Raw genomic sequence first — 15,129 nt, 5'->3', positions numbered from 1 at the left:
TTATTACTCAGACCTTCTTCAGGTGCCCCTCTTCATCTCCCTCCCAGGATCTTCAATTCCACACCTGCTTCTCCATCAAAAGTCAGCCCGTGCAGCGACTCTTTCCTCCCCTCTCCCTTTCCTCTGTCCTTTTCCCTCTTACTTCTTGGTGGTGAAGCTCAGCCGTTTCCAGAGCAGATTGAGGCTGTTCACTGTCCTGGTTCTGCCTCATAAAACATGGAAGGCTAGCTGGTCAAGCCAGGTGTCCCCTTAGACGGCAGCGGTGGGTGAGACGGGGAGGGGCAAAACGAGAGTTCTCTTCAGTGCGGGTTTGGGGAGGGCGGAGGACACGCACGTGTGAATAATTTTGCTCCGATTACATTACGATCCTTCTTCATAGACGCTGCTGTTTACGCCCTGGCCATTCTAGAGGGCAAATATGCCTTATCTCTCCCTCTGACATCCCCTCCTATCCTACTTCGCACTCGCACCTGCGTGGCTTTTTTTCAAACTAAGTGACAACAGTTTTCTTTTGGGGAAAACAATAACAGCTGGTACATTATGACCTGCAAAGCGCCTTCAAGTACCTGGACTCATTTAATCCTGTCCACAGGCGTGAGTGTGGGCGTCGGGACTGTTCACTCTCACAGTGGTCTCCCCCACTCCCTCCCCCTCCTTCCTTCCCCTCTCGCGGCCCCCTGCTCTCTCCCTGACTCTGCCGCACTCGGTCTCTGTCTCAGCAGGACTTGGGAGCGGCCCCTGTGTCCCGTCTCCAGAGAAGTCATAGTGCGCTGGTTTAAGGAGGAGCAGCTGCCTCGCCGCGCGGGCTTTGAGAGGAGCACCAAAGCCATCGCCCCCTGGTTCCACGGTAGGGTGGCTTTCCGGATCCCTGGGGCAGGGGCAGATCACTTCCACATCTCAGCCTCCCTCTGGGGTTGGTGCGGGGTCCTGAAGGGCCACCACAATCAGAGGAGTCAAGGACTTTAGACTCCGCTAATTCCGCTCCGGCCCCACGAAGACTGGCCGGTCTCCCAGGGCTAAGGCTCAGCGCTCCTGGCTCACCTGCCTGGGGTGGAGTAGAGAGAGGGCCCACGTCTGTCCTTTCTTTGCTCACTGAGTGTGTTGAGCTCAAGGCACAAGCTTTGATCTCCCCAGGGCGTGCGCTGAAACACTGAGTGACCTTGATGGAGATGGTCAGAGACCAAGCGCAACATCTGTGAGTGCGAGTCCAGGGGACTGCAGGCCCCAGGGCTCTGGACGTGCACTGCCCTCTCTGCTGGGAAGGCATGAACGTGGCTCTTGCCTACTGCCCTCACCTCACAGCCTCCCTGGCCGTCCAGGGCTCCTCAGAGGCATCTTCTGTCTCTGCATTGGGCCTGGTAGGTGTGTGAGTCCCCTCAGGGCCTGAGGAGTGAGGTTCATCTGGGAGCAATGAGAAAACCCAGCCACACGAGAGGTGAGGCTAGCCTTTCTGGTTAGCCATGGGCTCCAAGGGGCCGGGGCCCTGTGTCTTAGGCATCTCTGTACTCAGCCCTCACCTCCGCTTCTTACCTGCTCAGGGATCAGGTAGAGAAACGCATCCAAGACAAATGAACCCTCTTTCTCTGTTGCCACTGATGTTGAGTTCTTCACCTCAGTAGCATCCCCATCGTGTCAGTCAGATTATGCTTAGTGATGCTACAGTGAGAAATGATCCCAAAGTCTCAGTGGCGTCTGCCAGCCAAGACTCATTTCTTACCCATGTGACACGCCCAGTGGGAGTTGGTCGTGAACTTTAATCTGGGCCTCAGACAGAAGGAGTTGCCTCTACTGGAAACGCCAGTGATCTCATGACAGAGGGAAAACGAGGGGCATGGCCAGCGACACACTGGCTCCCGGAGCTTCTGGCTGGAACTGACGTGTGCCATGGTTGCTCACATTCCTCTGGCCAGAGCCAGCCTGGCATCTGTGGTACGGATAGTTTGGAATGGTAATAGAATCTGTTGGGACCACCATCCACTTTCAGACCCCTTCCTTCTCCTGGGCCTCCACAAACCTAACAGAAGGATGGGGTAGCTCTTTATGGCTCAGAAAGTCGACAGTCGACGTTCACGTGTGGCCTAGCTGTGTGTCCCGGGAGCTGGTCCCGGGGATTCCCTGCCTCTAACTTCTGTCCCTGTTATGTGTCCCTGTAGCCCCTGTGAGAGGTTCCATTTGCATCACTGCTTTCCTGTTCATTTGTATATTATCATAATCATGGAAACACAGAACTAGCATCCTGGGCACCTGCGTAGTGCAACTTAAAAGTTCTGTCGCGGTTGGGGTTTGTCAGAACCACTGGCTGCTCTGCTGCACTTGTGGCAGCCAACGGAGAAGGCACGGCAGAGGTGCTTACATTTATCTTTAGCTTTATTTTCTATCCTGATGAAAAAGACATGTACTTTTTATATTGTCACAGAAGAAACAGAACCATGATTTTTTTTTTTTTTTTTTTGTGGTACGCAGGCCTCTCACTGTTGTGGCCTCTCCCATTGCGGAGCACAGGCTCCAGACGCGCAGGATCAGCGGCCATGGCTCACGGGCCCAGCCGCTCCGTGGCATGTGGGATCCTCCTGGGCTGGGGCACGAACCCGTGTCCCCTGCATTGGCAGGCAGACTCTCAACCACTGCGCCACCAGGGAAGCCCCAGAACCATGATTTAAGTCTCGAAATTTACGTAACTGATTTCGTGTTCTTCTCACAGTTCCACCATAAAGCGTGTAGGAACGTTGCTAGTCCACGGACGAGAGCTATGTGTCGAAGTTTTCATTGATCTGTGACAAGATGAAAGGAAAAGGCTCACATATGGAGGGTGGCCAACTATCTTTGCTTGAAAAGGACTGTGTTGTACTCGAAGATGATATCCTCTCCTCAGTTTTAGTGTTAAAATGTCCTATGTCTTATGAATTGATGGTGATAGTAAGCAGTATTTTTTTTTTATATATTGCCTTTGCTCAGAAGAGCAAAAAGGGAGCGGCCCCATGTTGGTTTCCACCCTTTTTACTTATACCTAAAACCCCAAAGTCTGGAACTTCTGGTATGGTCCAACTTCTCTTCCGACATAGCAATTCCCTACAGCATCCTTGGTGGGACCCCCCCCCCCCCATGTTAATCTGTCCAGGAGAAGAAACCTTCTGCCCCACAGTCTAATTGGTAGGGAGTCCGCTGCCAGTTGGCTGGGGCTCTGCTCTCAGCTGGTCTAGGCTGGGCGTCTTCGCTGGGGCGGCTCTGCCCCGTGTATCTCTCAGGCTCCTCCTGGGACTGGCAGGCTAGCCCAGGCATGCGCTTCTCAGGAACCAGAGAGCACGTGGCAGCATGTTAGGCTCCAGAAGTCTAGCCTCCGAACCAGCACCCTGTCACTTTCACCTCGTGCCATTGGCCACAATACGTCACAGAGTTGAGGCGCTGGGATAAATCTTCTGCTCCTTTCGTGTGAGGAACTGCAAAGCCATGCGTCAAAGGGTATGGAGACAGGAGGGGAGGAGAATTTGAGCCGATAATGCCATCGATCGCAATCCCAATATAAATCTTTTCTTTCCTGGGGAAAGCTTTCCTAGTTAATTTAGATGGATTTTAGATGCAGGTTAAAAAGGACTGCTGTGACTTCTATTTTCTTCCCTTCTATCAAACGTTATTTGGATGTGTCGAGGTGTAATCCAAAGAGCAATGTGGGCAAGGAGTCTGAAGACCTGGGGCCCCTCTAGAACCTCGCAGCTCTGTGACCTTGGGTATGTCCTTTAAATTCCCCATCTGTGATGATAACATTGACTCCACAGGATACGTATGAAGATCAAGCCAACAATGCGCTCTGTCCGCCATAACGAGCCGTTGGCGTGAGTGCTGACGCTCTGAGGTGGGCCACTAGAGACCCCACCTCCCCGGGGAAACAGTTCGGGGACGTGGGCTCAGAGCACAGACCGGGAGGGAAGGAGGAACTGGCTCCCCGCTGGGACCACGGGGTTCTTGATAAAGTCCCCTCTGTTAAAGAGAGAGAGAAGATGTTAAAGTCCTTCCTCGTTTCTCCTCGGTTCATTGTTATGTTCCAGTGGTTTTAAGAGAGACTTCTGGTATACAAAAATACTCCTGGGAAAAGCTAGTGCATATAAGCTTGACGTTGGGGGAAAAAAGTATCTATTTTTGGACTTCACCATGTATCTAAAACTATTAAGAATATCCTCTGTCTGAACACTGGCTCAGTCAGAACCCATTTCTTTTCCTGAGAAAAGAAAACAGTCTAGAAAACAGTCACACTTGGTCCATGGTTCATTGTCCTGGCAGCAACCCACTGGCTGTCTGTGACTGGCCCTTAGTTAGGGCTTGGCGGGGAGTGGATGGGGCAGATTCCCGGCTGCGCAGTCGATGGTGGAGCTGGGGCTCCGGAGTGGATCTCCTGATGGCCTGTCCTGCATTCGGGTGGGGTGTTCCCATCATGCCTTTTCTGACAAGCACCATGTGGATGGTGCAGCCTGCGGGGGTCCAGCAGCCGGGCGTGGCTTTCCGTGCAAAGCAGAGCTCCTAAGTGGAATGGGCACTGCTTCCTACCTGCCCATGCTGCGACTTCAGGGCACACGAGGAGGAGAGGAGTGTTGAAGGTCCCAGGGCTGCAGGGTTCTAGGCTGGGTCCCTCCCTTCAGGTTCCTTGTCCACCTTGCTCTTGACCACAGCGCATCCGAATGTCTTTGAAGGGGGGAGGGGGGAGAATGTAGAAGTCATAGCATTGTTAGTGATTATTTGGGGAAATGTTTGTGTTGCAGAAGGGGGGAACAGAGCCACTACTCCCCAATCTCTGGAGTCCTGTCTGGAGAAAGGGAGATTATTAAAGGGGCTCGGGGGCTGGGAGTTCTAAAGAGACACATTTCACTTAAATAGAAGAAAGGTGGTTGCAGCTACTATTGGGCAGCAGGATGGCTACTGGACTCCTCAGATGGGTGGCCCGAGGGCCCTTGAGAGCTTTCTCTCCTTAGCATCTGGGATGCAGTGTGATTCTGCTGGCATTGCCCCAGGACCTCCAAAGTTTTCTCAGGCGGTCAGGAGAATGGGGAAGGCTGGCCAGGGCGTGAGGCTGGCCGCAGAGCAGGCGCCCGGGCGGGAGTCTGCGGGCTGTGGAGCGAGGTGTTCTTCTCCCAGCGACTGTTGTGCTTCTTCTCCTTATTTGTGTCCCTATTACTGATGTTGTTTGCGGTCCAGGAACTGAGGCACAGCAGTGGGCACCCCGTCTGGATGACCCTTCCAGGAGTCCTGCAGGGCGGCAGCCCCTAGGAGGTGGGAAGGATTGTGCCTGGGGAGGCCGGGGCTGAGTGGGAATGGGGTCTCGCTCGCTGCCCCCGGCCCCGGTCCCCCACAACTGCATGCACCGGGACAGCACATCCTCTCTGAGCTGCACCGAGCAGGAAAGGCTTGAACTGGCTGATCAGTGTTCATCACTGGCTGCTGCCGTGAAGTCTTGTGTGTTTGCCTGGCTGTGTAGACGTGCAGGGTGGTTTGACGTGCACCATCTCACAGGTGCTCTCAACTTCTCCTCGAGCTGGTCATGGTTAGCCCTTTACAGATGAAGACGCTGATGACCAGAGAGCTTGAGAAGTCACCCTTATTCACCCAGCAGTAAGCATGGGAGCTGGGACAAGATGTAGGGCCTCTGGACCCCAGGTTTTCTTCCTCCACTCTGGTGGCCCCTTGAATATGCTGCTCGCCAGGCAGGGAGCTTGGGGCGAAAAAGCGCCTCCTCTGGATCCACAATCCCTTACTGTATATTCACTTGAACTTTTGTTACGCACGGCCCGAGTTCTTTCTCTTAAATCTCACCCCTCCTCAATCCGTGGGCCTTCCAGAGCAGAGCTGCCACTGGTCTCCTGGCCCAGCTTGAGGGGAAATCTGGGAGCGCCCTGTTTGGTCTTTGGGGTCATTCTCAGGGGCTAGAGTGTCTGGGGCTGAGATGGAGAGAGTGAGCCAGCTAGGCTCTTGTCCTCGGCTTTCAAGATCAGTGGAAGGATAGGAAACTACGTGAGGCTTTGGAACTTGTTGAGAGGTGGCAGCCGGAATGGGGGACCCGGGTGGTGTGGACCCAGGCACCACATCCATGTGAAGCAAGGACTAGCTGAAGAAACCAGGGGTAGAGAAAGTGGTGGTGGTGTTATAAGGATTACATGTATGGTTTTTATAAAGTGTTCAGAACTTGCACTAAATGCTTCCACTTGTTACATGGAATAAATCAACACGGTAGCCTTTGGAGACGCATATCGGGGTTTGAAGCATGTAAATGTGGCTTCATACCCTGAGAGTATGCCACTGCTCTCACTTGGAAGTAAAGAGAATGATGACATCAAACGACTGTGCACAAAAGGAAGATGGTACATATTTAGCCTTCCCCACAAAAAGTAAAAGTCTGAATTTTTTTTCATTCTAAATATGATACCCATCTTGAAATTTTTTTAAAAGCTGTGAGGGGTAACACGTGGGTCATTTGGAAGGATGATTAGCATGTCATGATCCATCTCGTCAAGTCAGATTGCTCATTTTCCTTTCCTGAGCAGAATTTGGAATGGAAAATTTCCACCAACTCTGATCCCAAATGCAAACATTTCTAAAGAAGAAAAGAAGTAGGTCAGTTGACCTACTTTTCTCTTAAGTTCTTGCTTAAGCTGTTTCAACTAAGAAATAAAGGAATCTTTTTCCTTCTTTTTAAAAGAATTGTGCACTGGCTATAGGGTATCAAAAAAAAGATTACAAAGAGAGCGAAATTATTTTTTGCTTTAGGAAAGCATCGACTGTAATGGTGTTCCCAAGATTGTAACTCTTTCCTTTCTGCTCTCTATAATTCCGTGTTTCTGATTTCAGACCCTTGGTGTCTTGTCTACCTAACGCTTTTAGTCTGGATGTTTTGCTGAGATTGTTTTCTGATGCACAGCTGTGGGTAACTCAAATGTGTGGGAAGGGACAGGGGTTGGGGGACCTAGATGGCTTGGATTTGATAGAACTGATTTTTTATTTTCTATTGGGATTAAATAGAAGCACAGAGTGACAATAAACTTGATTTCTGTTGATGGAATTGATTTAATATACTTCTGACAGTCTCATCGTATTTCTGGTGGTTACAAGAGATTCCTCCTACCTTGCTAACTCCGGGAAGTTTCTATCATAGGCTAGACCCAGGAAACTGCCGTTAGGTTTTTTTGGCTCTGGGACCTGTAGTCTAGTTTCCCACCAGTCCCCAGCCCCAAGCTCATCCCAGCCCTGGCACCCAGGGCTCCAGCTCATGCCAGAGCCCTTGGCCTCACATTTCTGTGACAACAGGCATGGGGTTGAGGTGGAAGACTTGGGGTGGGTGGCACAGCTGCTGTGTCTTCAAACCACTAATGTCCTCAAGGTCAGCGGCCTCAAGCAATGGAACACTGGGTGAAAATCACAAGGTGCTGGCTTTGGTTCAGTCTGATCATCTTTTTAGCAGTTAGCTGTCCTGAGATGGGATAAACTACCTCCAGGAGCTGGGAGCACCCACTGCTGGGATGTGTAAACAGAGGCCAGATGGCTCTTCAGTCAAGACAGTGAAAGCGTGCGTTGTCCAGTATGATGGGGATTAGATCAGATGACACGACTTTTCTCTCTCACCCCTTCCTACTGTGAGCTCTGCTTTCTCTGTTTATCTGAGAAACAAATATGGCGGCTTTGACACTTGCTAGAGAATAAAGTATGGTCACTACAGTAGTTGAGAAGCTTTCTGGAAATGACTTATGTAACACTTATGCTTAATTATTAAAAGTTTATTAGACCCGGGGCTTCCCTGGTGGCGCAGTGGTTGAGAGTCCGCCTGCCGATGCAGCGGACACGGGTTCGTGCCCCAGTCCGGGAAGATCCCACATGCCGCGGAGCGGCTGGGCCCGTGAGCCATGGCTGCTGAGCCTGCGCGTCCGGAGCCTGTGCTCCGCAACGGGAGAGGCCACAACAGTGAGGGGCCCGCGTACCGTAAAAAAAAAAAAAAAAAAAAAAGTTTATTAGACCCAAATTACCTTCTGTTTAGTACTTAAGTTCTTTATACATTCACGTGTCAGCGTCATTTGCTTACAGCTTTCGTTTAAAATAGTGATGCTGCTTTTGGGTGTTGTGATTCACACTCCCCCTCATCAGCCCCCCGGGAGTGCACGGGGCAGGAGGGTGTCCCCTGCTTTAGGATTCAACCTCCTGGAAACACTTCCTGCAGGGGATCAACATGGCTTGCAATTAACGTGTGTTTTCTCCTGTAATCGTCACAAATATGCTGTCCGCCCCCTGCAGACAGTAAGGCATTACCAACATTTGTGTAGCCACATTTCAAGTTTAGTTAAGTGCACAAAGAAAATGCACTTTTATTTTTCTATAATTTCTCTGATCTCATGAAGTTATCACCAACTCCTTCTTCCCTGCTTCCAGGCCCTGTCCCCTGCATGGGGCTGTGGAGGTGCCCAGAGGCACCACTTGGACTGGTGGCATCCCTGGGCAGGGGGTACCTGACCTGGTACCACTCCTCCGTCAGGTGTGCACTGGTCTATATCCACAAAGTGTGGTTGGTTGGCCTCGTGTGGGCTCACACTGGCTTTTATGTTTTACCTGGTAATTCAGTGACCATTTCCTTTGTGCTAGCTTTGTGTCCAGTAAATATCGAACATCCAGTATGTCATTTACCCTTTGCACAACTTTCTGGAAGAGGTAATAATACTAGCAGTTAGGTCCATGGTGCTTACAGTATGTGGGGCCCTCTTCTAAGCACATCACATACTTTAACTTCTTTGATGCTCATACTAACACTGTGTGCTTGCTACTAGCATTAGCCCCGTTTCACAGATGAGGAAACTGAGGCATAGAGAAGTGATGCCACTTGCCTGCGGTTCACTGTTAGTAAGTGGGGGTGGTGGGATTCAAGCCCTGGTGGTCTGGCTCCACAGTCCACGCTCCTATCTATGACGCACTGTGGCATTGCTGCCATCTCAAGGTAAGGAACTAGAGGCTCCAAAGGTTAAGAAACTGCCCTGGGGCACGCAGTGCCCAGGAGAGTCAGTTCCTTTCCAGTCCAGGATGTCTCCTTGAGGATGAAGAGATGGCTGTTCCTTTAGGAGACATCCAGCCATCTCTGGGCCGTAGGGACAGCTGTTTCAGCTGCCATGCCTTATTCTTGGCTGGGGCAAGTGTTTGCTCCTCGTGCAGCTGGGGCCGCCTCCCATAGACTTTCTGAGGGATGCTATCCCAGTCTCCACCATAAATGCAATAAATGGAGTCCTCATGGAGTAAATGCAGTAAAACAGGGAGTTGTCAGAGTTTGGGGTTGTTGAATTCCCTGGGCAGGGGCACCAGGGAGCAGGCTCCCTGTGTAAGGCAGTTAAATCATTTGTTGATTATTAATATTAAGCTTCTGTTGTCTGTGAGACACTGTACTAAGTACAGGGCATGTGGTGGTGAACAAAACTGACAACTTCCCTCCCCGAATGGCTTACTTTCACTTGCAATTAACAGAAAAATAATCGTACTGGTATCCTCAAAAGAGAATTTATTGGCTTATGTGACTGGAAAAACCCAAACATCAGGCCAGCTTCAGGCTTTGCTTGATCCAGGGAGCTTAAGTTTTTAGCAACTGGCCTCTCTCCATCGCTCAGCTCTGTTGCTCTCCATGTTGTTTTTATTCTCAAGCAATGCATCAGCCTGTGGTTGCATGTGTGCGTTCATTCTCCTAGGTTCGAATCCAACAGAAGATAGGGCATACTTTTCTCTCAAATAATTTCTGGTATTAGTCCCATTATTCTGCCTTGTTGGCTCTGGTTTGGTCACATGCCCACTCCTGAACCAATCACCATGGCCAGAGGGATGAGCTCTCTGATTGGCTAGGCTTGAGTCACATGACCATCCCCAGAGCAGGGAAGAGTCTATCCCATTGCAACTGTATAGACCGAGTGGGATGGTGTGGCCTCACAAAGGAAGCTCACCATTCCCTTGCCAGAAGAAGGGCAAATGGTCCTGAGTGGGCAAGACCAATTATGTCCACTATATTGAGGAAAATAACTGGCCTAGTGGAACTCACAGTAAGTGAGACTGGCGTGAATCAAATAATGAATTTATGCTTCCAGTTGAGGTTAGTGCTACACAGGATCCTTGTGTAGCCAGTTTCAGAAGTCGTTTTGCTGGGTGGTTGCAACAATGTCATGAACAGCGGCATCAGTGATTTGAACCTGGCATGTCAGCTTGGAGCAGGCAGTCATGGGCATGGGATGGTGCCTCTTGTGCATAATATATCTGGAACCAAGATGCTTGTCCAGAGAAACACTCGTCTCAGCAGTTAACTGTGGCTAAATTTCATTTGGAGTTATAAAAAATGAAGGCATTTGAACTCATTCATCACAATCTGTGTGGCTTTAGGATGCTCTGAGAAACTGTTGAGAATGAAGCGATTAATAATTCCAGCCCCCTTAATGATACCATCTGGAAAGTACGGCAATAAGAAAGGGGAAGGAAAGTCACAGAAATAAATGAGAAAGGTAATGGAGGAGTTGTTGGCTGGTGAGGTGTAGCTTTGGTGAAAGCTTTAAGAAATACGCATGTCAGATAAATTGAGACCATAAAAAGTAAAACGTCCTGTCTGGCCTGCCTGCCTTTCTTTTCAGTGGAGAAGCTCTAACAGAAATAAAAGGAGCTCATTTGGTTACTGAGGTTCAATTCCAAGCTAACGATTTCAGGGACGGAGGTACGGAGGTGGCAGAGGGGTTGGGAACTGAATCCCGGGTCTGCTTTAGGATTTGCTAACATGTGGATTTATGGGTCCATTAGAGCAGAGGGTCTTTTGCAAGTATGCTTAAAGTGCCTTTCCTTTCCTGGGGCTGCCACCGGTTAGCACTGATGGAGCAAATATTGAGTATTTTGATAGTGAACGTGGAGTAGTTGGTGTTTGAGAGCATGTGTGTGGAATCCAGGGAGATGATTAGGCGAGGTGGCAGGAAGAATGCTCGGGAATTGTGCTCGAGGTGCAGTAACAGACAGAAGTCAGGAGCACTGGCTCCACTTCACAGGTGTGCTGGCTGCAAACTCCTGCCTGTGATGTTAATGTGGGGGTGATGGGAGCCTGGGCTCCTTTGCTGTGCCAGCGTACATGCTGCCATCTGCCTGCCCCACCTTTTCACCCTCGCCTGATGCAACCGTGGGGAAGGGGGCTGCTGCCCTGAAGGGCCTCTATCCCCTGACCTTGGCCCTGTCTTTTTGGGCAGTGTCCCCATAGAGGGCGCTGCAGTTAGTCGGATTGCCTCTGACCTCCCGAGAAGCCTTGGACACATCAGGGACCTGTGGGCCCGCTCAGGTCCAGTGCCCTGTTCCCCTTAGTCCCCATCAAGGGCCTCCATCTGTATGCTGGGATTCTGCCTCAGTTTCCAGGTTACACCTCTGTTTGCTTCTGCCGCTGACCCTGGTGAAAAGCAGGGCAGAATGAAAACTTAAGGAGTGGAAACATCACCAATCCTTGGAAGCCCGTGTGCTTCTCACCAGGCAGCCCTCTTCCTTCCACCAGATACGATCCCTGTCCTCAGTATTTTGTCCATCATTTCTTTGCTTCATGTATTGTTTATATATTGATCTCCAAACACTAGACTGTTTAGCTTTGTGAGTTTTTTAATTTAATATAAACGGAACTATAGTGTATTTATTTTTCAGTTATTGGCTCGTTTCACACTTCACTGAAAAAAAAAATTTTTTTCTCACTGCATTTTCCCACTTCTGTTGTTGGAGAACAACAGAACAACAATGCCTATCTTTTAGTGGTTAATTCAGGTGATTTAACATGCATACTTAATATATTATAAAGTTAATATATATCTTTACCCTCTTCCTAAACAAACAGATTTTTTAAACTCCAAGCACCCTTCTCTCAACTGATAAGATGTTGTCCAGTATTATAGTTCTATCTTATTCAAACCCTCAAATTACCCATTATTATTATTATTTTGTAAGTCAATATATATTTTTATTTATTTTTTCACAAGGACACGATTTTAATAGTTACTTATATTAAGATGCAATGTCTGCTAAATTATAAAAATTGCTTTAAAAATATATTGACTTAATTGCACTCATTTCCTTTTCTTTATGTATTGACATTTTTCAAATACTGCATATTGAAATCAATTCAAAACATGATCATTACAACATGTGGTAAATAACTTCATATCTACCTAACATTGTTCTCATTCAAATTTTAAACTAATGCTTAGCGTATTAAACTTTATTGATGAAAATACTACATTCACATATTTCATAAAACCAGAGCTAGAAGGGCCTTAGAAAATAATCACACTTGCATGAAATGCTGACAAATAACTTACATATAGTTTCTATACAGTATTCTGTTCACACCATGTATAATCTTGACTTTACCAATTATAATTATAGATACACTAATGTTGAACTTACAATTTTAATGTAAGTCAATATATATTTTTAAATTGACCTACAGTAGCCATGCTCATCATTCCTTCTAGCATCTCAGATTCTCTGTGTAGGATTATATTTCTTCTAATTGAAGTATATCCTCTAGAATTTTCTTAGTAGTCAAATCTCAAAATTTTTTTTTCTGAAGGCGTCTTTATTTTCCCCTTCACCTTGAAAGAGTTTCATTAAACACCATTATTTTTTTCTCTGCACTCTGAAAATATTATCTCATTGTCCTCTGGCTTCTATTGTTGCAGTGGAGAAGTCAACCATCAGTTTAATTTTTTATTCTTTGCAGGTAATCTGCCTTTTCTCTCCGGTTGACAAAATGAGACATTGAGTAGCTTTGTGCCATTTCACTGTTATGTGTCTTTGACTAATATTCCCTCCTCTTCATTCTCCTCTCTCTTTTTTGGGATTCAGCTTATACATGTGTTAGACCTTTCATTCCATTCTCCATGTCTCTTAAGCTCCTGAGATGTAGATTAAACTTATGTCACATTTATATAAATATCCCATGGTTGTGTCATTCTTGGTCTTCACTGTGACGCTTCACTCACTTACCCCTTCTTCTCTCCTCTCACCTCATCGTCACTCCTTTCTGCTCACCTAGCATCTACCCAGCCTTCAAGGTGCACTTCCCATCCCCCTTCATTGCCTCTATAAATCCTGCCCTGACTTCTACAGGCCTCATTAATTTCCTCCTTCTTGTGTCTTTCACAGCACTTGCTGTCCTCTGCATGAGATAACTTGGTGTAGAGCAAAGAGCACTGGACTTGGAGTCCGAGGACTTGAGTTCAAATTCTGGCTCCACCACTTAATAGCTCTGTGACCTTGGGTAAGTCACTTCTCTTGCTGACCTTCAGTGTCCTCAGTTATGAACTGATGACGGTAGGGTTGTTAGGAAGGCTAAATGAGATGAGGGCCACTGAGTCCCCAGATACTGCCCAGTGCTGGCTTTGATAGAAGGCCTCTCATGTGACCCTTGGTGTATCCTTTTGCCTTTCTGCTTCAAAACAGAAACCGTTTCTGGTAGCCTAGTGGCTTGGGAGCTGGATACCAATATCACAACTGTGGAAATGGAGCTGTGAAGCAACACTTAGGTGAAAAAGCCCTCAGTGAGTTGAAATCCCTGGCTTGTATGACTCCAATCCATACCTTTCAATCCATTTTCCACCCTTGAACATTCTCACATTCTTCTGTTTAGGGAAGATCAGTAGCTCCCCATTGCCCTCAGAATTAAGTCCATAATCCTTTTTAATGGTATGGAGAGCACTTTGGGGCCTGACCCTTGCCAGCCTCTACACATCTTGCCACTGCCCAGCTCCTACTTTTTAAAACAGTTCATTAATTTTTGGCTGCGCTGCGCAGCTTGCGGGATCTTAGCTCCCCAACCAGGGATTGAACCGGAGCCCTCAGCAGTGAAAGTGCAGAGACCTGACCACTGGACCGCCAGGGAATTCCCCCCAGCTCCTACTTTAGCCTTCCCTCCAGCCATGAAGAATCGCCTGCTCGTTCCTTTTGCAAACTGCCCTCCTTTCCTTGCCTCTCTGTTTTAACCTTTCTGTTTTCAGTCTAACTGGAGCTTCCATCCCTGGGCTCCAGGGCTGGGTGGGTCGCCTCCCTGAGCCCACGCCCTATAGCCTTTATTGCCACTAGTTACAGCGAGCACCACCCCTCCCCCGCCCGCTCTTAAAAAAATTTTGCTAATCTTGATTTCAGTCCAGAGTCAGAGATTCTGGAAGGCAGGAATTGTTTCTCATTTAATACTGACTCCCAGGTGCCCAGCATGGGACCTGGTTCCTAGAGAGTTCTTGATGAATGTTTACTGAAGGGAGGAAGGAAAAAGGAAAAAAGGAAGGAAGGAAGGAAGGAGAGAAAGTGTTTCTGGAAAAACTACATTTCCTATTGTCTGGGGGTGAGAATTGGCTCAGAAAGAACGTGTAGCTGCATACTCCAATAATCATTCCAGAGCAACTTACCCTGGAACATCGTCTGGTAAGGCCATCCCCCTCAGCAGAAGATCCTAGTCATTAGCAGAGTTAGAAAGTTTCCATGATCCCAACGGTAAGCTCACTCCCCAGCCAGAAGTGGTGAGGTGAGGCCCTCCCCTCTTTCCCTGGCCAGGAGGTTGTAGAGTATTTCAGAGAGGAGGTGGGATGGGATGGGATATGATTAATGCTAATTCCTAGTACACTTGGCTTCGAGGTGATCCAGAAGAGAGAGAGCGATGGAGAGCAGAGTGAACGGGGCAGGAAAACCTAACAGCCTCTCCTCACCATCATCCTACACGGCCCTCAGCCACCAATTAATTCTCTTAGGAGTCAGGTTTTCTGTGAAATTCTTTGCCATCCTGAACTATGAGGCTGTATCACCTTTGGTCTTGGGCCAAATTACAATTCTGATCCCCAGGTAGGTATCAAAGAGGGGGCAGAGTTCACAGATGCTTACTATTTGAGATATCTGGAGAGTCTCCCAGGAATATCCCAGGCTGGGGCCCAGGGACCCAAGTGGTCCCCTTCAGAGGAAGTCACCTTCAGCAGCCTCTGTCTGAGAGGACTGTGCGTGCGGGTAGTGAGCAGCACAGCTTGGCAGTACTGTGACCATTGCTGCTACCAGCTCAAGGTAACATCCAACACTAGCATGTGTGTAGTGTACTCAGTGTATCCAGTGCAAATGAGTTACGTTGTATCGGGTAGT

The 15,129-nt window shown here is 48.5% G+C and overlaps 1 protein-coding gene across 3 annotated transcripts in view; it reads left to right on the top strand.

Moving 5' to 3' along the window:
- The window catches only part of SH2D4B (SH2 domain containing 4B), an 83,700-nt gene that overhangs the window by 58,940 nt on the left and 9,631 nt on the right, over positions 1 to 15,129 (top strand). For 2 of the 3 annotated variants that reach the window (XM_079900951.1, XM_079900949.1), the window contains exon 6: positions 723 to 847. In XM_079900951.1, the coding sequence (XP_079757077.1) occupies positions 723 to 847 (125 nt within the window). Of the gene's footprint in view, positions 1 to 719; positions 848 to 15,129 lie in introns of all 3 variants that reach the window. The other variant, XM_079900950.1, reaches the window with a different exon arrangement.

Source organism: Stenella coeruleoalba (genome assembly GCF_951394435.1).
Source record: "Stenella coeruleoalba genome assembly, chromosome: 16".
In the NCBI taxonomy this organism is placed as follows: domain Eukaryota; kingdom Metazoa; phylum Chordata; class Mammalia; order Artiodactyla; family Delphinidae; genus Stenella; species Stenella coeruleoalba.
This window is presented reverse-complemented; position numbering and strand designations above follow the sequence as displayed.